The 26725-nt window shown below is 47.6% G+C and overlaps 1 protein-coding gene across 2 annotated transcripts; it reads right to left on the bottom strand.

The window, feature by feature from the left end:
- Positions 1–26725, bottom strand: AHCY (adenosylhomocysteinase). Of its 2 annotated transcripts, none has more exons than XM_029964937.1 (10): positions 26681–26725; positions 24970–25160; positions 22246–22321; positions 20265–20417; positions 14427–14539; positions 11203–11410; positions 10289–10376; positions 9300–9417; positions 3958–4152; positions 1–920 (listed from the first exon to the last, which is right to left on the bottom strand). In XM_029964937.1, the coding sequence occupies exons 1-10, from the start codon at positions 26709–26711 to the stop codon at positions 789–791; spliced, it is 1305 nt and encodes a 434-aa protein (XP_029820797.1). In that variant the 5' UTR covers positions 26712–26725; the 3' UTR covers positions 1–788. The 2 variants fall into 2 exon arrangements, with proteins under 2 accessions (XP_029820797.1, XP_017941174.1); XM_018085685.2 differs by lacking the exon at positions 26681–26725 and adding an exon at positions 25933–26044.

Genomic DNA, 26725 nt, shown 5'->3' with positions numbered 1-26725 from the left:
TCAGGCCACAGTCAGATCTTTAATAAAAGCACTTTGAGTCAGTGACAAACATGATTCAGCAGACATGACAACTCAGAAAAGTCATGTTGGCGGGAGCAGTGTGCTGCTGGTGTTTGCAGAGGATCCAACAAGGGCCCTAAACCCAACCATCCCCTCAGAGGCTTCTCAGCCCTTCACCACACACCAGAAGGTTGCTAAAAAAGTCTCTCTTGCCTCACCCTCCTCAAGTTAGTATGGAAGAAGCACAAAAGGGTCTTTGTTCTGACCAAAATTGAGAGAGTAAATTAACCCAGAAGAAAACTCCAGCTCTAATCTCTGAGTAGGAAGTTAAGTTGATTTTATAGGAGGGAGACCAAACAACCAGTTTCATAATAAGCACTTCAGCTAGGGCAGTTGTGGAGAGGGGCCTGACACTGCCAGTCTCCCAACAGGATCCATCTGACTGCAGCAGGGCAGGGCAGAAAGCACCAACCTGCAGGAACCGTTCCCCACCGCAGCGGTGAGTGTTCAAAGCTGCCAGCCCCCTGTATGACCAGACAGCACATTTCCATTTAGCCATCTTCTGTCCTGCTCCCCTTACTGGGACATCAGAAGCCAATAAAAGGTGCATAGGACCCTAAGTGACCAATTCTAATTGCAGGAGTCAGTGATCCTCCTCCACTACCAAGGCCCTGGAGCTCCCTTGGCAAGGGGTTGTGCAGCACTGAGAGGAGGATGGATGCCCAGCACACACGAGAGCTTTGGAAGGTTGTATCCCTGCACTTTGGTCTTTGGGTAGTGCCACCTGCTCAGTATCTGTAGTGGTCTGGCTTGAAGGGCCCATCCCTCGACAAGCCCAGGTACTTGGCCTGTTTGTCACTCAGCTTCGTCAGCTTCACACTCAGCTTGTCCAGGTGAGCAGCAGCCACAGCTTCATCCAGCTGCAAAACAACACACAGGGACAGGAACATCAGAGGAACACAGTCCTATTAGTCCAGGAACAGGTCAACAGTGAGAAATGAGTCTGTGGAAACCAACAGCAGCTCTAATGGGGACTCAACAACACATTGTTCTGCCAACATCCCTGCTCTGAGCACAGAACTGCATTCACATGCAAGAGCCCTGTGCTTTAGAGGGAAATCAAATTAAGCTTAAGTGAGACAAAACTTTATATAATCATGCCCATTTCAATCTCACACATTCACATCCATCCAACAAGCAAAGAACAGAGATCCAACTATTTAGAGATAAGAATATGCAGTTTGGTAGAATAATAAAGGCCCAGTCGTGCGTCCTCTACAAAGACACATGGACACACCATCATGGACTATCATCTTACAAAAGTATTAATAATACTGGAAAAAAATGCATTTCCTTTCCAAATATACCACCTCAGGGGCACACGTATCAGAAATCCATTCCAGAATCACTAACTCAGCAATACTTGTATCTGTTGGCATTGTCTTCATAAAGAATAAAGCCAAGGTGGCCTGAAGGACACAGGGTTAGAAATGTTGATGAAACTTCTTTATCCCAGAGGTGCCTGGAAGATGTGCAAACTCAAAGAGATTGAGAAATGGGTACAGTTAGAAGACAGGTAAGTGCTCCAGGAGCAGAAGAGTCAGAAAACAAACAACAGGATGGCAAAGGAGCTGCTGTGTCAGAGGAGGATGTACAGCCACAGAGGATCTTCAAAGGTACAAAGGACAGCACAAGTAGGGATCAAGTGCTGCTGAGTTACAACAGGAGGACAAGCTGGATCATTTGTAATTCCTGCAAAACACAATCAGTGCTAAGGAAACAGATGTAAGTTTAAACCCCAGCAGCATGGAAGAGATTGGTGGTATTTCCCCCATACCAGTTAAAGAGATGTGAAAGATGGCAACGTATCTGAAGGGCAGTAAATCAACAAAGCAGTCAAGGGCCAAACCTTCAGCTTCTGGGAACCAGCATGGTCTAAATGATTCAATAACTAGTCCTAGGGACTATGGTAACAAGCCACTACTCTGAAGTAATCCCACTGCAGTGAACCAGGTAAAAAGCTGCATCTGCTCAGAGTACAGTTCACTGCAGCTCAACCTGCTCCTAATGGGAAATGTGGAACTGCCAACATCTGTTGAGAGCCTGCACAGCCAAAGGGGGGCAAGACAAAATTAGAAATGTAAGATGCAGTGGTTGAAGAATGTGGAAGGGAACCATCATGAAATCCACCAACCACCACTTCAGATTTGGGAAAACCATGAAAGAAAGAAAAGCTAACTGGAAGGACTGTGTTTAGAAGGGAAACAACTATTTAAGCTTAGCAGATCCTGCCAGAAGGAGGGTTAAAAATTGGGTCTGGTTGAGTAGACTGACATATGAAGCTCTCAGAGGTGTATTTCCAGCAAGTTTAAGACAGCTTACACCCACTTGAAAAGGAACTGAGTCACAGACAATTCCCAGATAAGGTTTTCAAGCTGCACCAGAGACCAGTTGTTTCACAGCTGCTTCAGCTTGGAGACTTTGAGACTTAGATAAAGATATACACAAATTTAATTGAAGGTAAGCTGACATTCTCACCTTAAAAACCAAAGCTGAGCAGGACAGATTTGGTGCCAAGAACATGGAAACAACCATTTGCCTTGATTTCCAGGAACACACATTGCAGAAACGTGTGCACATTTTGTAGGAGCTGATCAAAGCAATGTTCTTGCAGTCAAAGAAAGTGCAATGTAAGGCACTTGGTAATTCTTAAGTTTTACATTTGGACCTCAAAGCAACTACACAAAAAAAAGGAAAGGCATTAGCCCAGAAAATTATCAGAGAAAGCTCTTTGTTGGTTCTGATGAGGGAACTGCTTTATTCTTTGAGCAAAGCCCTCTGTGAGGCACAGAGGGTCAAGAGTGTTGTGTCAGCGTGTGAACCTGAGGAGATCACTGCCACATGCTCCACTAACATGCACCTTTGTGTTTAACTGCTCTGGACATCACCTCTCCCTTCCAGCTCAAGTATGCTTACTAAAAATTGTTATTCAGGAAGAGGATGAAGCCACATTTTATTAGCAACACTGGGCAATCATTTTCAAGGAAACTGTCAACAAAACTATTCCTTTGAAGAAAATTATGTGCCAGGTTGCTGATCCACTCCTACACTGCATTTCTGGTATGCTTTGCTTGATCCTTAATGGATGGGCTTGGAAGCTTAAGTCCTTCAGCAAACACCCAATCAGTAAGCCCAAACATACAAATTCTACTTCCCAAATGGAAAGTATTTTCACATTTACTCTGACACCTGGTGGTACTCCAAAGGCAGTGGGATTTAACTCTAGCATCTTTTTCCATGACCATCTCAAATTCTCAGGCTTCTTTTGGAAAATTAAAACCAGGTTAGTTTTCTAAAAGGAATTTGTGAGTTATGATATGATCCAGATTTTTCCAAGAACAAAGAATAAAGAGATAACTTTAAAGGGAAACATGAGGGAATCTGTCATGAATATTTTGTGAAGCTTTTAGGACCGGACTGTGATAAGCTCTCTCAGGTGCAAATGGGACCCAGACTATCAACCAAGCAAAAGCAATTTAGTGTCACTCCAGCTTCAGCTCTGCCCCACTACACTTTGCAGCTGGACAGGCACAGGAAGGCTTGATGTGAATGCTGACAATCAGCAGAAGAAACAAGATGGAACAATCAGAAGGATCAAGCTGGTTGGGAGAAACTCCGAGTACCCTGAGACAGGGCTTCCCAGTACTTCAGAGAAGTCAAAAAGTGATTGGGTGCTCCTATCACAGGTCAGGCAAGTCCCAGTTCTGCACACCAGGTCAGCCCCAAAACACAGCCCACTGCAGAGTCAGTGTGCCCAAAGCATCCTCTGAGCGACAGAAGCTCCTTGCAACAACAACATTCAGCAGAAAAACCAGACTCAAGCACAAACAAGACACATCTGAATGACCACATCTGAATTTGGCTTCCTCACAAGCACCTCTGGCCGTTCCAACTCACCTTCTTTGGCAGGAAGTGGACCCCAACAGCGTATTTGTCACTGTGTGTCCACAGCTCGATCTGTGCCAGCACCTGGTTGGTGAAGGAGTTGCTCATGACGAAGCTGGGGTGGCCCATGGCACAGCCCAGGTTGACCAGGCGGCCCTCGGCCAGCAGGATGATGTGCCGGCCGTTCCTCAGCCTGTACCGATCCACCTGCGGGGACAGCAGAGCCCTGTCAGGACACACAGCACGGACCTGCACGGCCTGGGGGCCACCCTCCCACAGCACAGCTCAGCACCGGGCTTGCAAGACACTTGAATTACAGCTGGGACACCCCTCCCTCGATTCCAGGCAGTGCTGGCAAAGCCTGGAGCTCTCCTGGACTTCCCAGCACGTCAGTTCTGGCATCGGCTTCGTATCTAACCAGCCATCCAAGTCTTCTGGCTTTGCCACGTTGTGTTGCCCCAGCCAGCTGTAAAACCCAGTTCAGATGTGCCCAGTGGTGCCAGCTGGGGTGGAGACACAGGGCAGAAGGAAGACCTGCATGCAGCAGTCCAGAGCCTCCGAATTTCAGCCAGGGGAAGAGGCAGAGCCCTCACCCTGCTGGAGGTCCCCTGGAACTCCCTCCACCTCCATAAGGTCAATACACACAATAAACTGCCATCCTGGCTTCTGGTACCACCCTTTGCTCTTGGGGGACCAAAGGCATGGTCCTCTCCAGGCTGCCCTGGGGACTGCAGGACTCTGCACACACAGTCAGGTCTCAGGTGGGCTAAGGAGGCACATCTGTGTGACAGTCCCACACAAACATGTCACTTCACGTGTGCCTCAGTTGCCTGGGCCAGACCAGGCACCTGCAACGGTGGAGTTAACTCTGCTTCTCCTTTATACCTCTCACAGCTCTTCTCCCCCCTGCTTCCACCCTGTAGGGGGTTGCAATATTAAAGTAATTAATGAAACAACAATATAGCCTATAAGTCACAAGAATATTCAGTATTAACTGGTATTTATTGCTCATGTCACACCAAGCACTTGGAAACAGAGCACTACTTGAAAATACCTGAAAGATAATCAAAGACCAACTTTTGACAAAACCTAATGCCTCAGACCATTTATCTTCTGCTGGCACAGCACAGCAGCTGCAAAAGGCTTAAAAGGGTCTCTCCTCACAGTTGTATTTATACTTTAGAGACTAAAAGTTATTTACTATTAAGCTAAACACAGCATTTTCAATTTTATCCTTAAAGCTCTGATCTGTAAGTCAGAAGCCACAGGGGATGAAGCTTTAATTGTAACAACACCAGCTTCTGAGAAACCATCTTTGTGCAGGATTTTAGCAGAGATGTCAAGAACAAATCAATAAAAACCCATTGTTTTAGAACAGGTATTTTGCCTTCAGAGCAGGTCTGTGTCCCAGCTATGCTTCAATCCCAAGCACTATTTTCTATTCCTTGGGTTCACATAACAGACTGTGATTTCAGCACAACACAGGCAGGCAGTAGTCACTTCAAACAGCAGCCCCAAAAAAGTCTTAACTAGTCCTGCCCAAAAGCACACAGCAAGGCAGGGTAAGAATGATCCTCCCTGGGCAGTTGTAGTTATTATGGATGCTAATTCTCCAGTGTGGACCAGTGACAGTGCTCAGTCCACCCAAAAAAATAACATAAAGGCCATCAGGAGATTCTGGGAGGAATCAACAAAATGAAGAGGGAAGAACAACACTAAAACCCCTGAGAACAGCTACAATATTACCTATACCAAACATTATATTTACAGATTCAACTACAAGGTAGTTAAACAGTTAAGTCACATTTCGCTTTTGAAGTCTGAATTGGGTGGTTTAAAGGTGTCAAAATCTTATATCCATGTAATATCCACACAACTTGCCCCTGGACAGCTGCTGGATTGTGCATGGACCACATACCTTCAGCAACCTCTGACAGGAACCACTCAGTGTACAGGGTAAGAGAGAAAAAAGCAAATTAATGCCTTTACACAGAGGTAGTGGCACAAGAGACTCAAGTCAGCACTGTGGAAACACATCTCTCACACAGGTATATAATAGGCTGATTCATAAGCCCAAGAAATTGCTACAGAAGTAGAATTGAAGTTATCCAAGCAGTAAGTTCCTCTCCATGCTTATTCAAACGCCTTCTCCTTTTCCCCATCAGCATTTAGCTTGCTCTGGACTTGCTGGCTGCTTTGCACTTCCCCTCCACTCCATGAAACAAGAATTATTCATTTACAGAGCCAAAGTTCACTGACCTTGACCCTTTCCTCCCCTCTGGAGTTGAGCTTGTGCTACAGGTCAGTCCCTAATTCCCAAACACAGCTGAGTAGCCCTTAACTGTCCTTTGAAAAGCAACACGAGTCAAATGGCACAATAAGTTGGTTTTTTTCTGTCCCAAGCATTAAACATCTCTTACACCAGATCACCATTTGTAAATGGAGACCATGTGGTACCTAAACCACCATGCTGGACACGTTCTTGGCTACTCTGAACCTGCAGCTGAAGTCCAACAACCCTCAGCTCAAGCATTAATCCTCTAATCAAGACACAGATGTCTCCATAGGAGTGAGGGATTTTTGCTCTTGTACTACATTCTGCTACAGGATGCAGAAAAGAAGCTGCCAGGTCTTGATAAAAATGAGAGTATTTAGAGAGTTAGTACTTGGCATAATATAGGATTTCTCACCCAGCACCCTGATGGAAACGTGTTATCCTTAAAATAAGTGCAGGATTTTACACTTTAAAGAGAAGACTGACCTCCCCCTGAGGTGTTCAAAAGACTGGGGACAATGTGACCATGGAAGTGGCCCTTTAATGAATCTGAGCAACAAAAGGGAGAAATGAGCAATGGCCAAACCAGTAATTTCCTTCCCAGAGTTCAGTGTGAAAGCAATTCTAGCAATTATTGCAATGGTCTCAACACATGTACAGGGTGAGGGACAGAAGTTGCAGGACCTCCCTCCTGGGAGCCTGTTTCTAAATCCAAAGTTAAAGCATGTCCTGGAAGAGTGAAGCAGTTGCAGTAAATTCCTACTCAACACCTCTTGTTTCCAGCACAGAGTTTGGGGGCCTAAAGTCACGTTTTGCCTCTCAGTCCTGTCTTTCCCCCCCCTTCTGAAATGAGGAAGGTTTTAGGATGTGTATTAGCCCCCTGCTGCTCAACTGCCCAGCCAAAATGGCAACCAGGCACAGAGAAGGGAAATTCCAAATAATGAAGCTCTTTAACAAAACTTGTTCATGTAACACCTACTCAGCAGGTGCTTCCCCACCTTGTCTTGCAGGTCTGAAGTCTTTAGGGACAAGAAATCCAGACACAAAATGGAGCACAAGGGGATGCCACTACCACAGTGTAACATTAATATTATAAATAAATACAGCATCAAATGCAACAGTGCAACTGGAGACTCAAACCAGCTACCAGTGCTCCAGATTCACTGCTAGGAGTCAAAACTAACCTGAGCCAGGGATCAGCTTTCACTGGGGTGGGCAATGTACACATGTCCAGGCCACCCTCACCTCAGAACAGCTCCAAGCATGTGGAATGGCCAGGGAAGAGCAGATTTACCTCTAGGCACATCCCATCTCCAGTGGGAAGCAGTAGGTGAGCAGGGAGAAGTACCAGAGCCCAGGGGTACAGTGCTATTTTCCCCAGTAAATCCTCTCAGCTCCAGCTCCCTGTGCATCAAGCAGAGACAGAGATGGCTCACCCAGGGCTGGCAGAGGCACCTTTGTCAAACTTCAGCTAAGGAATTCCAGGCAAACCACACTTGTGGCAGCCCCAGCATGTGGGGAGCTGCGTGCTGTGAGCAGGGATCTCCTCTGCATCACTGATCACCTCCTCGTGACAGCAGCAGTTTGGAACAGAGGGTCAGGGTAGGATTTCTTCAGCACTAATCCTCATGGAAAACCTCGACCCCATTTCCATCTTTTTTTGAATGGTAATTTTTTTTAACTGGAAATTTGTTACAGTTTTCGTACCTGGGACTCCACTGCACCCAATCCATGGGGGACAGACTGGCTCCTCAATGCAGAGCACATAAAGCAAAAGGGATCACTGCCTCTGTGCATGTATGATACCATATTAACATCTAATTAAACATTCAACCATGTTTATTTCTTTAAGCAGTCCCAGTTTTAGTTTTAAAACAACTTGAGCTACCAGAAAGCACCTGTGGGCTCCTCTGTGGCAAGAGCTGCTGAGCACAGTCAGCTCCACACTAAGGGCATGAGCAAGAACAAACTTGTACAGTGAGAACCTGAGGGTGTAACTTCAGACCTGGTTGAGGGCATGTAGAGTGTCCCAGGATACTGAAAAGCCTCTCAGAACTGCTTAGTAAGAGTATGATGTGGGTGGCTAAAAAGCCACAGGGGAGTTAAGAAAACTGGAAGGGCAGATTGAGATCTAAGAGGTAAGTTTGGGTGTGGGTTTTTAAAAAGTAGAAAACCTGTCCCACAATCCTGCTATCAGCAAGCACACTGACTCTTCAAAAGGTCACCACAAGTCCCATGCCAAGTCAGATAAAGCCTGGTTTGCTTTACATGATGGCCTCTCCTCAGTGCTGGTGTTACAAAACAGTCTTGATCTAGTTTAGTTTTGTTTCTCTGCTTTAGGACACACAGTTGGAAAGCTGAAATTTTTATCTCCCTGTTTTCCTTGTGTAGCTACAGCCATAGCTTAAAGTAAACACATGGTGGGAATGCCAGCTGAGCAAGGATAAAACATCTCCCCTGCTCTGCCCACACATTCTGGTCTGCACAGGTTTCCAAAATGAAGCCACTGAGTCCAGAAGAGAAGTCTGAGTTTGGCAGAGCTCCAGAAAAGCTTTCCTGAGGCTTGAATGCCAAAGTAAAAAAAAAAATGCTTTGAAAACAAAGAGGTGTGAATATTTTCAAACCTTGACACAATCCCAAAGGACATCCCCTCAGGACCAAGACTGTTCTGGTGCAGAGCAGTACTCGAGCAAGCAGCTTCCCAAGAGGAAAATCAGATCAGCCCCAGGGCAATCAGTTCTAAGCTGTTATAGGGTCTCTGATGGTGTGCTCTGCATTCATCACCTAACTGGCTTTCTGAAGCTGAGCTCAGGGTTATCAAAGCAATCACATGTGTTTACCTCCTCACCACTCCCCAAACAGCAAAGCTCACTTCCCTCAATGCAATTAATTGTCTACACAATCACCACTCAGGGGTTGGCTCCTTCTGCCAAGGAAGTAGGAGCACATGGAGAAAGATGCCTCCATAGCAGGCACCTCTCCCCAGAGACCACCCTGAACACCTGGGCACTGGATGGCACCAGACACCGAGCAGCTACTGCTCCTCTCTAGGAGGAGAGGTTGGCAAGGGCTGTCTCACCTGAGGTTTAACATTCACTGCCTCCACTGCATTGTCATTCAGCCACTTTGCATCAACTTCCACATCAAAATGGCCAATATTACACACTATGGCATCATCCTTCATCTGCTCAAAGTGCCTGCAAAAGAAAAACAGTTGTATCAGAAGTCAACACACAAAAAACATGTCCTCCTCCTCCTCCAGCAGCAGATGCTCTGGTCCATAGCTCTGCTCAGGGACAAGGACAAGTGCCTGGATCACTGACTGCATTTGACTCTCACAAGGTGTGGGTCTGGGAAGTCTATTGGAAAAAACCCTCAGGCTTCTAGGGAAGGACATTTCCCAAGGATGTAATAACTTATATTTTCCCCAGTATGGAAAATAATACTATTTTGTTTAATTGGTCAAAACCTGCAGTTATTCTCCTTCCTACACAGAACTCATTTTCTCCATGACTTTGAAGTTTCCAGCAGTTTTACATTTCTAGGGACTAATGGCCTTATCTCCTCCCATCTAATCTGATCTTCCATTACATATACAATCCCTATGGCAAAGAAAGGAAGGAGATTGTGTGGAGTTGGGGCTATAAATTGAGATCTAAGAAGCAGTAACAAAACACTGCAGAGCAGTTCATTGAGAACAGGATGGTTTCAAGGTTATGTGTACTCACAGATGGAACTACTTTCAACCTGTACCTGCCTCCTCTTCTGTTCACATTTATCTGACCTAACACAGAATTTAGCCCTGATGTTCTCATTCTCCAAAAGTCTCTATCTATCCCTCTTGTTTCTCCTGCCATAAGACAGGAACAATTGCAGTGGTGCAATATCCAACAGAACTGAAAGACCAAAGGCCCAATTTCTCACTAAATTCACACTAAATTCTGATGTCCAGAAGTGAGACTGTGTGCTCATCCTCACCATACTCCTGACATGTTATGATTACATTAAAAAGACCTCAAATCTAACTGTACAGGTATGCTTTCACCAAAGCAAGTGGCTTGACCATACCTGCCCTGCACAATGTCAGTGCAGCCTGTGGTGGTGACAAAGATGTTGCCCTCTTTGCAGGCCTCCTCCATGGTTGTAACTTCATAACCTGAGATGAGAAAAAGTTATTTCTTTACCCAACAACCAGTATTTATTAACAAGTGGGATACAATCCCAGGAGTAGAAAAGTACAGAGAAAGAACAAGTAAAAAGTCTTATTTACGAGCAAAACCAGCTGATCTACGGATGATGCAAAGTAGTGGCATATTTGTCTTGCTGAATACCAAAGTATCATGAAAATATCCATCCCTCACCTCTTCTAACCTGTAGAACTATACATTCAGCATCTTATGTCTGGCACAGCACACAGACTGGATTCAGGGGTGAAGTTTGCAAAGCAAAGTGCACCCACAGCACCTGCGTGTTCTACTCAGGTATGAACAGAAATGGGATAAACTGTACTAAGAAGGCCAGTTACATGAGGCATCCACAGAAGTGAAGGAGCACAGCTTCCAGAGCATGCCACGAGCACAGCTGGAAAGGCAGAGAGCATGGCATTGCCCTCCACAAACATCTACTGAGGGGAAGGCCTGATGCTTTAATGTGGAGATATTCCAGTGAAGTCTAATCCCACACTGGACACTGGAGCTGCCCAAACTGAGGATAATAAACCCCCTCAAAACCAGGCTTAGAGCATTATGAAATGGGGCCTTACCCCACTATGGTCTGAATCCTTAACTCCAAACACATCTCCAAGGCCTCTAGTAATAAACTCCTTCCTTAACTGCCAGGAAAGAATTCCCGCACTTAAAATGGATTCAACTCTACCTCAGCAGAGGCAGGGCTGAGGCCTTCTCAGCTAGCTCTCATTTATTGCTCCACATGCAGAGATGCCCACCAGATGCCCTAATCCTTGCCCCTCCTGCAGCCCTCACCTTCCATGGCTGCCTGGAGGGCGTTGATGGGGTCGATCTCGGTGATGATGACTCTGGCCCCGAAGCTCCGCAGGGCCTGGGCACAGCCCTTGCCCACGTCCCCATAACCTGCCACCACTGCCACCTTGCCAGCAATCATCACATCTGTAGCACGCTTGATGCCATCGATGAGGGACTCTCTGCAGCCATAAAGGTTGTCAAACTTGCTCTGAGGAAGAGAAAGGAGCAGTTTCAGAACAGATCAAAGGCACACAAGTGAAATTTCCTTACGGAAAGAAAATGGACTTACGTGCAAGGAGGCTGAGAGTCAGCTAAATATTTTAACCACCATGAGGGATGGGAAGAAGGTAACCTGGTTTGATGGGTTTTTTTATCCAGTTTCAATCTATGGAGTTATACCAGACACAGGTTTTGACACATCCCAGGTAAAAAGCATTTCACAAATACATCCTCTCTACTGAGCAGGGCTTGGACATGTTAGAAACTTGTAACTGGTAACCTGAATTTATCAAGTAAAAGCACAAGCAATTCTTGTACACAGAGGTAGGTCTGAGTGCCCTAACCAGATGTTCACCAGTTCTCTGCTGTTGTTTATCAGACAGTGAACTGAACCGAGTGCCACAGGCAGGCAAAACACACCAGCAGATCTCCTTATCTTTGCAAGAATGCACCCTGCAGAGCAGCAAGCTGCCCACATAAATCACAAGAAACTGGTTCCTGCAGCCCAAGAAGATCAAAATTGCATCTTCCCCTGTGAAGAGCTGACAAAGAACACTGCCAAGGCCTCACTATTGCTCAGATTCAGGAAAATCCAGCAAGTATCCATTCACAATACTGGTCAGTGCAATCAGGAACCCCTGGATTGCATCTCCTAATGCCCCATCACACAACATCCTCCTGCTGCAACACTATCACATGAGATTAACAGCCAGACTCTCAAATTAAAATTGCCCTGCTAAGTCAGATGTCAAACACTGCTTCACCACTTGAACACCTTCCTAAACCCAGAAACACACATCACTGTACTATTTTTGTGATGTTCCTTCTCCTTGGGCCTTCTGTTTTGACCAGGAGGAGGAGCTGTACAAAAAGATTTCATTATCTGGAGAGTTACAGAAGTCAAGAATTTTTAAAATTCTGGCTACTAATGTTCACCATTCACAGGAAACTTCTGGTCTCAAAGCCTGCCTGGGCCTTCTACAGCCTTAGGGCACCAATCCTTTTTACTTAACACTGTCTGCTATAGGTAATCTTAAGATTAAATACCTAGAGGCAGCGACCTGGTCTAGTGGAACGTGTCCCTGTCCATGGCAGGGGGTTGGAACAAGATGAGCTTTAATGTCCCTTCAACCCCAACCATTCTGAGGCTCTCTGTGAGCAGGGGCACTGCTCTTTCAAATGGGACCCCCCCCTGCAGCTGGTGCCACATCAGGTGATGTTACAGTTTGGTCTTCTGTCTACAGCTTACAACTGTAAAGTCTTTCTAATAAAAAATAAATGCAAACTCCACATTTAAAACCGTTGCTGTTCCTCCTCCAACACATTATCTGAGCAAGGAACAGCAGCAGGTCACTCCCAGTCTCAGGAGCTGGCCAAGGACTAGAGCAAAACAACTTATGCCTCAGATCCAGAAGTCCCTGACTCAGTGTATCTAAGTCTTATCACTGGCACATCTGCCATTATTATTTCAGAAAATCTGTATTGCTGATCCTTCAAACTCCAAAGCTAGTGCCAGCTGGCAATTTTCTTTCCCACTCCTCTATCAGATCTTCCTTGCAGTATAAGCCTTCTTATGGAGGAAAACAGAATGGTCAGATTTGATTCCTCATCACTGACTGCAATCCAAGCCTTCCAGGTGTCTGTGCATTCCCATGCTGGATGCAGACATCTGTCCCCCCCAAAAATACATTTGAGTGGTAGAAGGCAGGAACAGAGCTGGCTGGTGCCTGCCTTCTCTCTCCAAATACTAGCACAGGAACCTGGCACCAACTGCCAAAAACTGGGAGAGCAGAATGTCAGCTCAGTTGCACATCCTCCCAGAGGTCTGCAACTGTGGTTAGTACAAACCTTGCACGATATAAACACCAAACAGTACTTGAAAATAAGCACTTTTTTGGCACTGGAATAAAGTGAGCTCAACCCAAATCCACTCAACAGGCTTTTATAGGAACATCTGGATTTCCAAATCTACACTAATAGTTAGTTATTATGCAAGAGGCACAAATCTAGGTGAAAAGGATGTCAAAGAAACAAGCTTCTTCCAAGATCAACTGGATTCCAGCCTACTAGCTAGGAAATAAAAGTGTTGGATGCATCTTAGTGAGCAGAAAGGAGATGCTCTCCAGACAGCACTGCAGGGAAGGCAAGCCAAGCAGCCCATGAGAACTGCCAGGCCCAACAGGAAAATGTTCATGTGGGAACTCAAAATAGATTCAGCAACTGGATTGAAAACCATCGAGATGCATAAACCTCAAATACACCTGAAATTCCCACCGTAATTCACCTGCAGCCAAAAAGCACCAGCACCCTTCAAACAGCACTCCACCTCCTCCTGGATCCCCCACGATTTATCCTGGGGAGCAGTAACAAAGCTAAGCAAGGGATAAACACCTCCTGCCCTGTCCTTGGAACTGCTGCTCACAGAGATCAGCCAGAGGCTGAGCAACCAACCTTTACCAGCCACAAGCTCATGCAGGTCCCACTCTCTTTTCCAGCTGGTACCTGACATTGGAATGGGCTGCCCAGGGAGGGGGAGTCACTGTCCCTGGAGGTGTTTAAGGAAAGACTGGACATGGCACTCAGTGCCACGGTCTAGTTGACAAGGTGGTGTTGGGTCATAGGTTGGACCTGATGATCTCAGAGGTCTTTTCCAACCTAATTCATTCTGTAATTCTGTATGCAAGAGTGGGGACAGGCTCCTTGCCCCAGGAACTGACTGTGCCCCAGGAGCCACGATTCCCAAAGGGGTTTTCACATCATTAAAAAGCAGAAGAATGCATGTCCTTATGTGCAAAAGAGCCCTTGATGTTCTGAAAACGGGGCATTTGCAATGGCACATCCCACTAGAGACATCATGGGCTCACTTCAAGGATATGGTGGGAATTTGTTCAGCACCAGGTCAAGAATAACCCAGGATGAGAAGGAAGACTTTCATGGGAATGACAACATCCCAACCCCAAGCTGATCAGAGAGCAGAAGAGGGCAGAAGGCTCCATCTGCATCACCTTGGTGACAGAGTCGTTAACGTTGATCGCCGGCACCTTCAGGGTCCCATTGGCCTTCATCTTGTACAGGTTGTGAACTCCAGTGGTTGTCTCTTCTGAAATACCTCTGATTCCTGTGGGGAGAGTAAAAGGATTCACCTCAGTTGGAGTTAATGGTGCTGCAAACCAGCACATACCAGTGCTGGGAGCATCCTCCAGAGGCCTGAAGTTAAACAAACCCTTGGCAGGGAGCAGGGAAGAGATGAAAACCCTAATTTGGATTCTCAAACAATAGTTTGGAGCTTCAAGTTTCTTCCTCCACAAGGCAATTAAAAAACAGCAGGACAAAATACTCTTTGAAAAAAAAGAAAGGGACCAGTTCTTGATCAAGGAACCAGAAAGATTCCCCACTCTAATCTATTTTCTCAAAAAAAATAATCCTCTGCAAAAAGGACAAGATGTTCACCTCAGTGATGTTTTTCCAGCATAGTCCATTCTAGAAAGTGGCTTGAAAGGAGATGATACCCAGACAACCACACTTAAAACTAAAGCACTTGGATCAATTGGGAAAAAAAAAAATCAAATACACAGTTCACCATTCCCAATCCTCCTGTTGTCATCTCCTTCAGCTCTGCTTAAACAGCCAACACCCCCCAAATCTGGATACTCACTAATCTAGAGCTGATTGAGATTCACAAAAAAAGAGGAGCTATGAAACCTATGAAGTTCTACCCATAACAGGAATCTCTGCAGAGGAGACACTGCCCCCTCCAGGCAAACACCCTCTCCCACTGACCTCATGGAACAAGACTGACAGGATGCTCATCAGGAAAATAATTTTACAGCCATTTCGATAGAAAAACTCTAAGAAATAAACAACATTCATGAACTGTTCTGTTCATGTCCTTTTACTGGTGAAGCAGGTGAAGCCCAGGCTATGTCATGTGAGTGCACATAGGCAGACACAAATATTGTCCCTTTTCATGTCATTTTTCTTAATTCATCTCCCTCACTATATAACACGTAATTACTCACGGTTCCTACACTCATCTTTTTTTCATCCACGCTCTATCCACAGCCCTCCTAGTACTTCAAAAAGGTGAGTACTACCCTTTAAATGTCACAAGTAACAGCAGGGAAGCCAAAGGACTTGCCTGAGATCACCAGGCAGCAGCACTGGCAGAGCTCCTTGCCCACAGCCCAGCCCACACACCTCAACAGCCAATATCAGTTTAGGGATGAGTAAGAGGGAACTAACAACAACCCCCCAGCAAAACCCCCCCAAATTATTAATGTAGTTTGTTAATTCTGGGCACAGAGGAGAAGTGTCCCAGTGTCACCACCTCCCCACCCACCAAGACCCATGAGAAATTTATAGGACAGGGTGAGTGGACAATCCCCTCTCTGAACAGCACAAGAACAGCCATCACTGCTGGGAGCAACAGCACCAGCACAGCCCCAAGGCAGGGACAAAGGCAGCAAGATCACATGTGGATGTGGTACTTGGGGACATGGGTTAGCACCTGGTTTGGCAGTGCTGGGGGAACAGCTGGACTCGATCTTAAAGGTCTTTTCCAACCTAAAGGATTTTGTGATTGGTCTTTCCAGCTGGGCAGCTGGTTCTACCCCCAGAGGACAAAGAAGTCAGCCAGCCCAGGGGCCTGCAGGCTCCAGGGAGGCTCCTTGAGGACCCTGCAAGAACACCACAGGCTCGCAAGGAAGGCCAGAGGATGTGTTTCTGAGCCACAAACCTCTGCACCCTCCAGCACCCAGGGGTGCTGTGCCTCCCAGGCAGGAGAAGGCAGGAGGAAGGGGAAGGCAGGAAGGGTGCTTTGCACCAACCCTTTGGGATTCATCTGCTTGGCTGGAACAGTCATGGATGGCAACAGCTGCCAAGAGCCCAGGGCACCCCCAGTAAGGGGCAGCAGGGCAAAAGGGAGGGAAGGGGAATCCCAAGTTTATCTCAGTCCCTGATCTCCAGCACAGCAGTGCCCTCCACTGCCCCTCCCCAGTCCTAGCCCAGCCCAGCGGTGCCTCCACAGCCCCCCAGCCCAACACCCCCTCCCAGGGCAGTCACACACAGTTGCTGAGTCTGGTCCAAACCCACCCCCCTCTGTTTAAAAAAAAAAAATAAAAAAAATCCAGCTGTGAGCTGGTCCGAGCCCAGAGGAGCAACACAAACCAAGAGCACCTTCGGGCCAAGCCTCTGGCTGCAATTCAACGTGGTTTTCACACCAGATTTTGGACAGATGCCTCAGTGGAGCCTGAGAGGGAGCCATGAGACCTCCACATGGCTCCCCAGCCCAGCAGGCAGAGACACCAGCACTCCGTGGCACAGAAAGGAAAGGAGACCAATGCCACTAGAAGGGAAGAGCTGGATTTGCCTGGAGAAGACGACGACTCCAGGGAGATGTCACCACAGGCTTTCAGTACTTGAAGTGGACATGTAAAATGGGGACAGACTGTTTAGCAGGGCCTGTTGCAACAGGACAAGGGGGAATGGTTTTAAACTGAAGGAGGGTTGATTCAGACTAGATACAGGGCAGACATTTTGGGTTTTTTTTACAATGAGGGTGATGAGACACTGGCACAGGTTGTTCAGAGAGCTGGTGGATGCCCCATCCCTGGGACCATTCAAGGGATCTGAACAACACGAGCTGAAGGTGTCCCTGCACATTGCAGGGGGGTTGGACAAGATGGCCTTTTAAAGGTGCCTCCCAACCCACACCATTCTGTGATGAGGCCAACTGATCCCCAACCCATGTCTCAGCACAGAGCCCCAGACAACCCCACTCCCCTGAGTGGGAATGCATCCAGGGAATGCATCCAGGCTTTGGCATATTCAGAGTTTCCTTGGAGGGGACAGGACAGTTTAAAGAACATTGCCTCATCCACAGTGAAATGGAGTATCTGTAGTAAGCCTCCCAAAAGCACTGATGTTGTGGTCCAACTGCCTGGATTAAGTACATCCATGCCCTTGTGAAGGAAACCTGTGGGAGGTCACGGCAGGAACCTCCAGTTCAGACCTGCCTTCTCTCTTCTAGTCTGGCAGCTGGAAGACACACTCTTCATCCTTCCAGAGCTCTCCAGATGACATTCCTGAGCTTAGCACACTACCTTTAAATGGCACTAAGCAAACCTCCCATCTTGTATGCCAGCAGCTTCCCCTCTCTGAAGGCCACCTGAACGCTGCCCCAGGTGACATTTATAGCTGCCTCTAAACCACTGCAGCTGCTCCAAGTGCTGCCTACACCTTTCATGTTCAAAGCCTGAGGGATTCAAGTGATTGGGGAATGGAGGGTATTCAGCAAGGAAAAGGTTGGACTAAACTGGAAAAGCCTTGCTAAGCACCCAGACCTGCTTTGCCCCCCTGTACTTCTGACCTAAGAAATGAGTAAACATGAATCAAACATGAATCACTGGATCACAAATGATCCAGTCTTCTCCATCCTTTCTCAACAGTGGACTTTTGTACAGATGCAAGAGACCTCCCTTGCAAAAGCTCACGATTTTCTCCTTTGTTCAGTGTTAGTTTTCTCTCTTCCCACCTTTATTTATCTTGCTATTAAGGGAATTTAGTTGAATGGAATAAGCCAGTGGTACAAAGACCATTCTGCCCTCCAACAGCAGGCACCACTAAGGACAGGGGAAGCTTGCTGAGCAGCTCCACAGGTATTTAACACATCTGCTTGCTGAAGGAGGCCTACTGGCAACTGTTATTTGCACACTAGGACTCAACTATTTAAATTAGAAGCAGCTGAAGCACAGAAGACAATTCCCTCTGAAATCAGCCCAGAAAATTTTTCCAGCCTTTAAACGGCACTTTGAGCTGCCTCACTCCCAAATGTCTCCTGTGCTCAAAATCAACACACTTGTACATACTCTGCTAATGTTACTCTTGTTCTACCTCTCACCAAAGAGGTCAAATATCCCCACAAGCCCTTAGGATATATTAGCCTCTATCATCTTGAAGATAACAGAAAAATGGCTGCCACACAGCTCCATTTAAGCAGACTTTGCAGCAGAGGGCTCAAGACAGAGCTCAGATAAATGAGATCAAGACTCTACTCAGTGGGTCCCATTCTGGAAGTTTTGCTGTTTCCAAGGAGCAATGGACTGGTAGGTAAAACAGATCAAGTCTGTCACCCTCTACAGAGATCACTCTTAACTTCCTGAACTGCTTCAAGGAGGCTTTTCAACTACAGCCAGTGCAGATGGCCACACATTTTGGCAAGGGAAATGTTGACTGGTATGACATCCTGCCTACACCCTTTGAAAACCCAGAGGAAGAGCCATTCCTATGAATTTAGGAAGTAAACCCAGACAGTAGGGATGTTTTTATCAGAGGCAGATAGAGATGGATGCCAAGATATGAGACAGTTCAGCAGCCATTGCCCTACTGCACCATATTATGCTGGTCCCTTCCACACCAGGAGCACAAAGACAAGCAAGAAGGAGCAAAGGGCTGGAGGGGAGAAAGAAGCAGAAAGCAAGAGGGCTGGAAGTGTGAAAGCAGCTCAGCTCAAGGACCCCTGGGAACAGGGACATCAACAGGCACTACATGGGCATGGCAGGGAAACAACCCTGCAAAACAGAGTGGGAACATAGAAAATGCCTTTTTTGGCCTCTTACAGTGCCAGGAAGACAGAGAGGCATGATCAGTTGTGGTATTCTTTGGCACCAAAAACATCAGAAAAGCAAGAGGTCATGAACATCAGACAGGGGCAACCCAGGAAGCACAAGAGTTTCAATGGAAGAGAGAGGAGCCCAGCATGGCTGAGCAAAAACCAATGAAAACCTCTCAGTACAGTTTAAATAACACAAAGATGCTGACTGTTGGATTACAAGTGGCATCAGGCTGAGGATGAAGGAGAAAGTGAGGCCTGGCACAGGGAAAGTTTCCCCTCTTCCTGGTGTTCCTACCCCCAGGAGCACATGGATGGGGAGCAGAGCCCCAGCCTCCTCTCACACAGCCCTACCCACAGCCTGCCCCCTTCAGATTTTTTCCCCACATCTTCCTCCTAAAGCAGAGCAAGAGTCAGAGAAGAGCTGATCCAGGGGGCTTCTACAGCAACCTCAGCTCTACAGACAAGAACATGAGCACACCCCACTGTATCACCACCCAATTTTCTTCACTCCCAGATGCCTTTAGCAACACTGGGCCCCATGGCTTGCTGCAGCACAGGGGATGGACACCAGCAGGGTTAAGGAGAGTCTGTCACACTTGCCAGGCACAGATCAGCCTGGTCATGCCAAATTCCCTTCACATAAATCTTTTACATAAACATGTTCCAGCAACAACAGCCTGTTCTCAGTTTTACTAACTTGCACTGAAGGAAAGTCAAAGCAAGAGTCCCAACCCTGGCTCCACCAGCATCTTCACTGTCAAACTGGGTGAATTAATGCCTTATAGTATTTAAGGTAGAAAACTGCTCCCTTTCTAAGAAAGGCTACAGGTTGTCATGACTTCATCCAGAGCTGCACCAAGAGGAAGGGGAAGAAATGCATTAATGTTAAAGATATTAACTGCAAACAGACACTGAGCAATCATAGAATGCAGCCCTTTTCCAGGAAGCTTTTGGCAAGACAGCAGAACCACTGGTCAGTCTCAGGCAATGGGCACAGTGAAGGATGGCCAAAAGGACAGGTCACTGGGCCTTATGTACTACAGAGCAGAGATGGAAACAGCTCCTGCAGGTAAGAGATTCTGGTCTTGGGCTGTAAGCAATTTTCCCAGCCTGCTTGCACATGCCTGTCCCTCTTCCCCCATCCCTTTTCCACCAGCAGGGAATTCCTACAGAAACACTCCCAAACAGCCTCCCAGGCAGAGCTGTGACTGACAAAACAAAACACAATCACCTTTCAGGAGCTGTGGGTACTTGGTATGAACCAGGTTGGTAAGATCTCCACCATCATCCAGGATCATGTTGAGGGGCTGCCCATCCTTGAAATACAGGGTCTGCTGGATGCACCACAAATATTCCTCGTCAGTCTCCCCTTTCCAGGCAAACACTACATGGGAACAAACACACCATTAGCCAGTTTCTTACTCAGCATGTAGTGAAGCAGCCAAAGAAACATTTCATCAGCAGCTCTCAGTAGCAGCCAACAGATAGATGATTATCTGTGCCTGCAGGCCAGAAAAGACATTTGTACTGAAAAAAAGATCTCAGAATGAGCAAAGATTAAATCACTTTGCCTCTTGTTCCAGGCCACAAACATGGTCAAAATTTTGAGACTTCATTGCTCTCATTCTTCTTCCAGGTTAAGAGAGAGAAGGCAAAGTACACTAAAGCAGATTCACATCCACAACACCTCACTGGCTCCTCTAATACATCCTATGCTACCAGGAATTAGAAATAGCCACTGGACATATTGGTACAGACAAATGAAAACACAACTACAGCAGTTTCTAGCACAGCAGAAAAAAGGGACCAGACTACAGCATGAGCTGAGCAGCAGAATATAAACTCTTCAGCAACTCTGAGTTTAAATTCTATTCTCTAGCACAGCACTAAAATCCAAGCTGAGGTGCCTCATCTGCTCTCACATCCAGCCCCAGCAAGGTGCTGCAACCACTGGCATGTTGTGTCTAGCAGGATTTGTCCTTCCAGGCATTTGTACAGGCTCCGTGCTATACTTGACCCTCAGTGGCACTCAAACATATATTAGGCACATTATTTACACCCCTCAACATTTGACTGAATCGTCATGTTTTCACTGTTTACACAGAAAACTAACCTGGAGCCAAGAAGAGCCAATCATGCAACTGCCCTTTCTGAAGCAATGTGCATCATTATCTCATACTGTATCCAAAGGACCAGCATTCCCCCAAGGCCTCGAATTCAGGATGTGAAGTGCAATATTAACAAAAAGAGCAAGTTCCACAAAATGAGGACACCAAGGGCAGAGGTCAAACACTCAGACAAACACTCCACCTGTAAAAGGCTCTTCAGTGGAGTTTTGGGTCTTGAGAGCAGTGAGGAAAACAATAACCTAACACCTAGAGAGTGCTCCCTGGCCCTTTGACATCCCATGCCAGAGGCAGGCAGAGGCAATGCCTGAAGCTGGCAATGCCAAAGGAGCTGATGAAGGGACCACTTTGTTGCCCTAGAATGCACCACAAATGAGGAAAGACTTGTGGCAATAGTTAATTATAACAGAAATGAGAGACACCTCCCAAAGCAGAGAACCAGGCTGCCAGAAATCAGATTTAGCCTCTGCCAACACCTGGGCTCAGGTATTGCAGTTCCCAGCACACAGCCATGAGGATTTCATGTCCTTAAGCTGAGCAACACAGCAGACAGCTTAATGTATTTATACTGATCCCTGAGGAACTGCTCTTCATGGCAAGGTGACAGTAACAAGACAGCAGCATCCTGATACACCACTTCAGGGATACCAGGCAGGAACACAGCTGGGCCAGCTCTAGCCTAAAAATACCTTGGGTATTGCCCCTGGCACCGTGAAGAGCATATGGCAGTTCACTTCACTTCCCTTCCCCAGCCCCTGTTCAGCATAGAACTTGCTGGAAAGCACAAAACATCTCCAACTACACACACCTACACACCAATCCATTTATTTAATCATCAGCCCATTCAATCATCTTAATGAGCAGGCTTAGAGATGTAAGATACAGGCAGGCACTGCCACAGCCTTTGTTAGGAGTGCTGTGCACAGGCTGATGCAACACAGCCTGAATCAAGTGTCCCCAGTGCTTCGGATGGGCTGTATCTATCCTGAAGCTTGTTTGGAAGAGCTTGATATGTACACAGTTGGATTTAGCAGGAACAGGCAGTACAGTCCAACTCAGAGCCAAACTAGAACATGGATAACTTACCAGGGACACCAGCTTTTGCAATAGCAGCTGCAGCGTGGTCCTGCGTGGAGAAAATGTTGCAGCTTGACCATTGTACCTGGAAAACAACCCAAGTTTTGTTTGCTGAACAAAGTTCTGAGATATCAGGCACTCTCTACCACGCACAGGAGTTAGAAAGGGAGCAAGAGCAGAAAGAAATTAGTGCAGGTTCCTGCCTTTCTCAGTAGCTCTGCGAAATTAAGGTGAAAACTAAGTGTGTGACTGAGCCAGGGAAAATAACATCACTTTGGGAGAGAACGTAAGGGAGCTTTAGCTGTGCCACTTATTCAGCCATCTCCTTGCTCATGAGTGCTTCTCCCAGACAGCCAGAGCATACTTCAGCTATAGATCTTCAGGAGTGCACAGCAGGGTGGGTTTGGAAAGTTTTGGTCACTAAAGGTCAGATTTTCAGAACAGCCCCATAGCAAGTGTCCACTGAGGAACATGGACATGCAGCAACACACCTGCTGGCACTGACAACAGTCAGAAATGCAGCTGAAACACTACACTCAATCAACAGGCATTCTCCAAGGTTATGCTCACCCACCTCCCACTCTGTGCTCCAGTCATGGAAGCTTTTCCAGCTGAGCTAAGTGTATTCCACAGATTTCATAACTAGGCTCAGGCACCTGGAAAAGCAACAGCATGTGCTGAATTGCACTGAAAAGGATCTGCACACCTACTGCAGCTCCAACCACCACATCCCAGAGCCACAGACACTTCCCACTCTGCTCCCCACAGGGCTGACTGGCAGGTATTTCATGTTCATTGGCTGCAGACCTTGAGGAGAGGGGGCAATAAGGCACAATCCTTCAGCCTGTTTGCAGATACACACCCCACCTCATCAAGCAATGACATTTCAAAGTAAGGGCTGCAGTAGGACCCACCTCATCTGAGCCTACACAACCAACACCTGCCAGTGAAAACACACCAGGAAAGAGCACAGGAAAACTGAAACCATGACCTTAAGCACTGCATCTCCTCACCTGGGTTTTTGTAATACCTATAGAGTGTTACACTTCAAGCTTGATACCGATACAGGCCACTTCAGCTCTGCACTCCCAGATCTGTAACACCAGCTTGTGACACAGATCCTTGAATAACTGGCACACTTGATGGGCTCAGAGCCACTGGTTATGAAGAGGATGCATTTTTATTATAAATTTAGAACTTACACTCTCGAGGCACAGATTATTTATTCTGCCTTTGTTAACCCAGCCAAAAAAGCAACACCAAGGTTTCTGTGCTGCAGTGAGCTACATCCTCACTACAGAGGGTATGATTTCATCAGCTTCATTCCTCCCTCCCTGGCACCACAGTTCTGGTAGAATACATGAACCAGGGCTGAATCCTAACTCGAGTCAAAGCCTAAATGAATAGAGAGCATCACAACAAGGAGCTAACACAGCACCACACACCTTAAAAGGCACAACCACAACATGCTGAGAGGAACCAAATCCCTGCAGGCACCTCCTTGCAGGGAGGACATTGATTTGGGGTTGTGCTCAGACTAAAGCAGCTTGGCAATGCTGAACTAAGCATACAGCTGCCTAGGTCAGCCATGCTGGGACAGAGCAACCAACAGGAGCAGCAAGGAGCTTCCCAAATTTCAGTGGCTACTGCTCTCTTTCAAATCCTGTGGAAGGACAAGAATTTCATACACAGAGTGGCTGGAACAAAGCCAAGACTGTACCTCCACAAAGCTCCCCTTCAGCACTGCACTACTTGCAACCATGGAACAGCTCTGACCAGGCTGAGGAACACCTGCACAGCAGCTTGGCTGACCTGGCAAAGTGTCCACACCTACTGCTTCCTCCTCTTTTTGAGGCAATGCCACAGGTGCTACAGAGGAAACTTCCTCTTCTCCCAGTGCCTTTCAATCAGCATTGACACTGCTCAGTTCTGGACCATTCCCAGGGAGGGATGGGAACCTCTGGGCAGCCTGAGTTCAGGCAGCTAAACTTCAGGAAAAAGGAATTTCAGATCACACACAAACTCAACAATCCATCAGAGTTCCAGCCAGCTCCCTGCTCAGCACACAAGCAGTGCTCAGATGCCTGGCTCTCTTCAGCCCTGTACAGTGAACACTCAGCCGTGAGGTCTGGACTTCATTCAGCAAGTCAGGCATGGGACACATCTGTAAATGGCTTTAATATGGACCAGAGTAACTGGTGCAGAGTCACATGTGCACCAAATTCAAAGTCAGTGAGTCCCCAGCCCTCAATCCCTGAGCCACACTGCATCCCTGTTGTTTTCCTGCACAGCTCAAGGGCAGCATGAGCTCTCAGAGAGCTTCATTAAATTCTGCTGACTTTACCAGGGCACAGCGTGGTTCTTAATACAGGCTAATCTGTGGTGGGGGCAGTGGCTCAAGCCAGCAGCAGCACTGCATGCCCCAGCACAGCAGGGCTGTGTGGGAGCACTGTGGGCACTGCACACACTGCTGATGGAGCTGCTGCAGCCACCCACCCACCCAGCCCAAACAGGCACTCAGAGGTCCTGCTTGTCCAGGGGGGCACCACACCCCAGAGATGCACAGAGTACACACACTGTGTGCTTAAGGAGAGAAGACATAATCCACCCACTGGGAGATTGCAGCCTCTTCCAAAAAAGCACAGCCAGGATTCCCAAAGGTGTTATACAAGCAGGAGCAGTGACCCCAGCAGGGCATCACCCAGCAGCTGAAGGGGAAGCTCAGCACTTTACCTCAGCCCCCAGGGCGATGAGGGTCTCGATGAGCACTGCTGTCTGCACTGTCATGTGGAGGCAGCCGGCGATGCGGGCGCCCTTCAGGGGCCGGGACCCAGAGTACATCTCCCTCATCTTCATCAGCCCTGGCATCTCATTCTCTGCAATCTCGATGGCCTTGCGACCCCAGTCTGCAAGGCTGATGTCAGCTGCGAGAGAAGCAGGACAGCTGTCAGAGTTTAAATAGCTGAGACCTTGGGATCCGTTCACACACTTGTGGGGAGGCACTGGCTGCAACAGCTGAGCACCCAGCAACAGCTGGGAGGCAGAGCCGGGGGAAAACTAGACCCTATTGCAGCCACTCCCTCCTTTTCTACTATTGTAAAAGGCTTTCAAATGAGTTTAGACCAAAGCTAAGAGCCCCTCTGGGGAAAAAGCACGCTGCATGAGCATATTAATCAGCTGTGATCTAGTGCACAGACATCCTGAGGCCCATTAATTCAGTAAGCCACAGCCTTGAGCACTTAAAGACACTGCCCAAGTGTCCAACACTTCCTATAGAGGACCGACTTCCACAGTAATGACCTGCATGTGGGGAGGGGCTGCCTGTATGGCAGAATGCTCCCTGAGAATGCACCAGGAGCTGTGGTTCCCGGGGGAACCTTCCCCCTCCTCAAAGCAAAGCTGCAGGTCCTACCCCCTTGGATGCACAGAAATTATTTTAAGGCTACGTTACTACCTTAGTTACCAGTCTTCTACTACAGATCTTTTTTTACAAAGGTAGAAATTCAGCAAAAAAACGAAGAGAGGCTTCTAACAGGCTACTACACTCACCATGTCTGACCCCAGCTTTAAAAACACAGGGGTCAGACAGGTAACGCCCACGTGCATCAACCCACTGTCCCTCTTACTCAGTTTGCTCTTTCAGAGATTTCAGAAGATTCCACTTAGATCATGGTCAGATGCTTTTCTTTCACCTACCTCGTGAACAGGGGTCGTTTAAAGCACTGGGGAACACCAGGACTCCGAGTCAGACTGGCGGGTTCAACACAGACAGGCTAACTGCATTTTGCTGCAGGATGAAGCCTGGGGCCACTGAAGCTATTGCACGTGTTAGAGCTGACTGTACAACAACCAGGGTCTGAGAAGTGCCTGAAAACAGGCAATGGAAGGACCATGGAAACAAATACATCAAGAGGAGGTTGAATCTTACCCCTTTAAGGGCTCGGCAGCTTTACCAGGGCTGCTTAAAAAAATATCCCGCAGTATTTTGGGTTCAGAGCCTCCAGGGTAAATTATTTATGAATCTGAGCCTTAGAGACGAACGTTCTTCTCTCTGAATTCAGCCTCCAAGGAACACCCGATTTTTTATAAAAATCGGGATTCTTTGTGAGTCTCAGCTCCACAAAAAACACCCGCCAAAACCTCCAGGGCACGTGAATCACAGGTCCCGGGCCGGGAAACACTTTCGCATTCGCAGCAAAGCCCGTTCCCGCCAGGGGCTCCAGCGGCGGGGCAGGGCCGGGGCTGCGGGGCCGGAGAGCGGCACCACGGCGGGGGAAACCCCTCCGGGCACCCCCGAGCCGCCCCTTCCCCGCGGCCGCTGCCCCAGCGCAGGGGGCTCGGGCCCGGCTCCCCGCCGGGCAGGATCCGCCGCCGCGGCCGCAGAGGCCGCGTTCCCGGCCCGGCCCCGGGGGAGCGCGCGGGGCGGCCGGGGCTCGCCACTCACCCACTTTGTAGGAGCAAGGCCGGTCCGACATGGTGAGCTTGCGGG

Source organism: Manacus vitellinus, unplaced genomic scaffold (genome assembly GCF_001715985.3).
Source record: "Manacus vitellinus isolate BGI_N305 unplaced genomic scaffold, ASM171598v3 scaffold_85_pilon, whole genome shotgun sequence".
NCBI lineage: Eukaryota > Metazoa > Chordata > Aves > Passeriformes > Pipridae > Manacus > Manacus vitellinus.
This window is presented reverse-complemented; position numbering and strand designations above follow the sequence as displayed.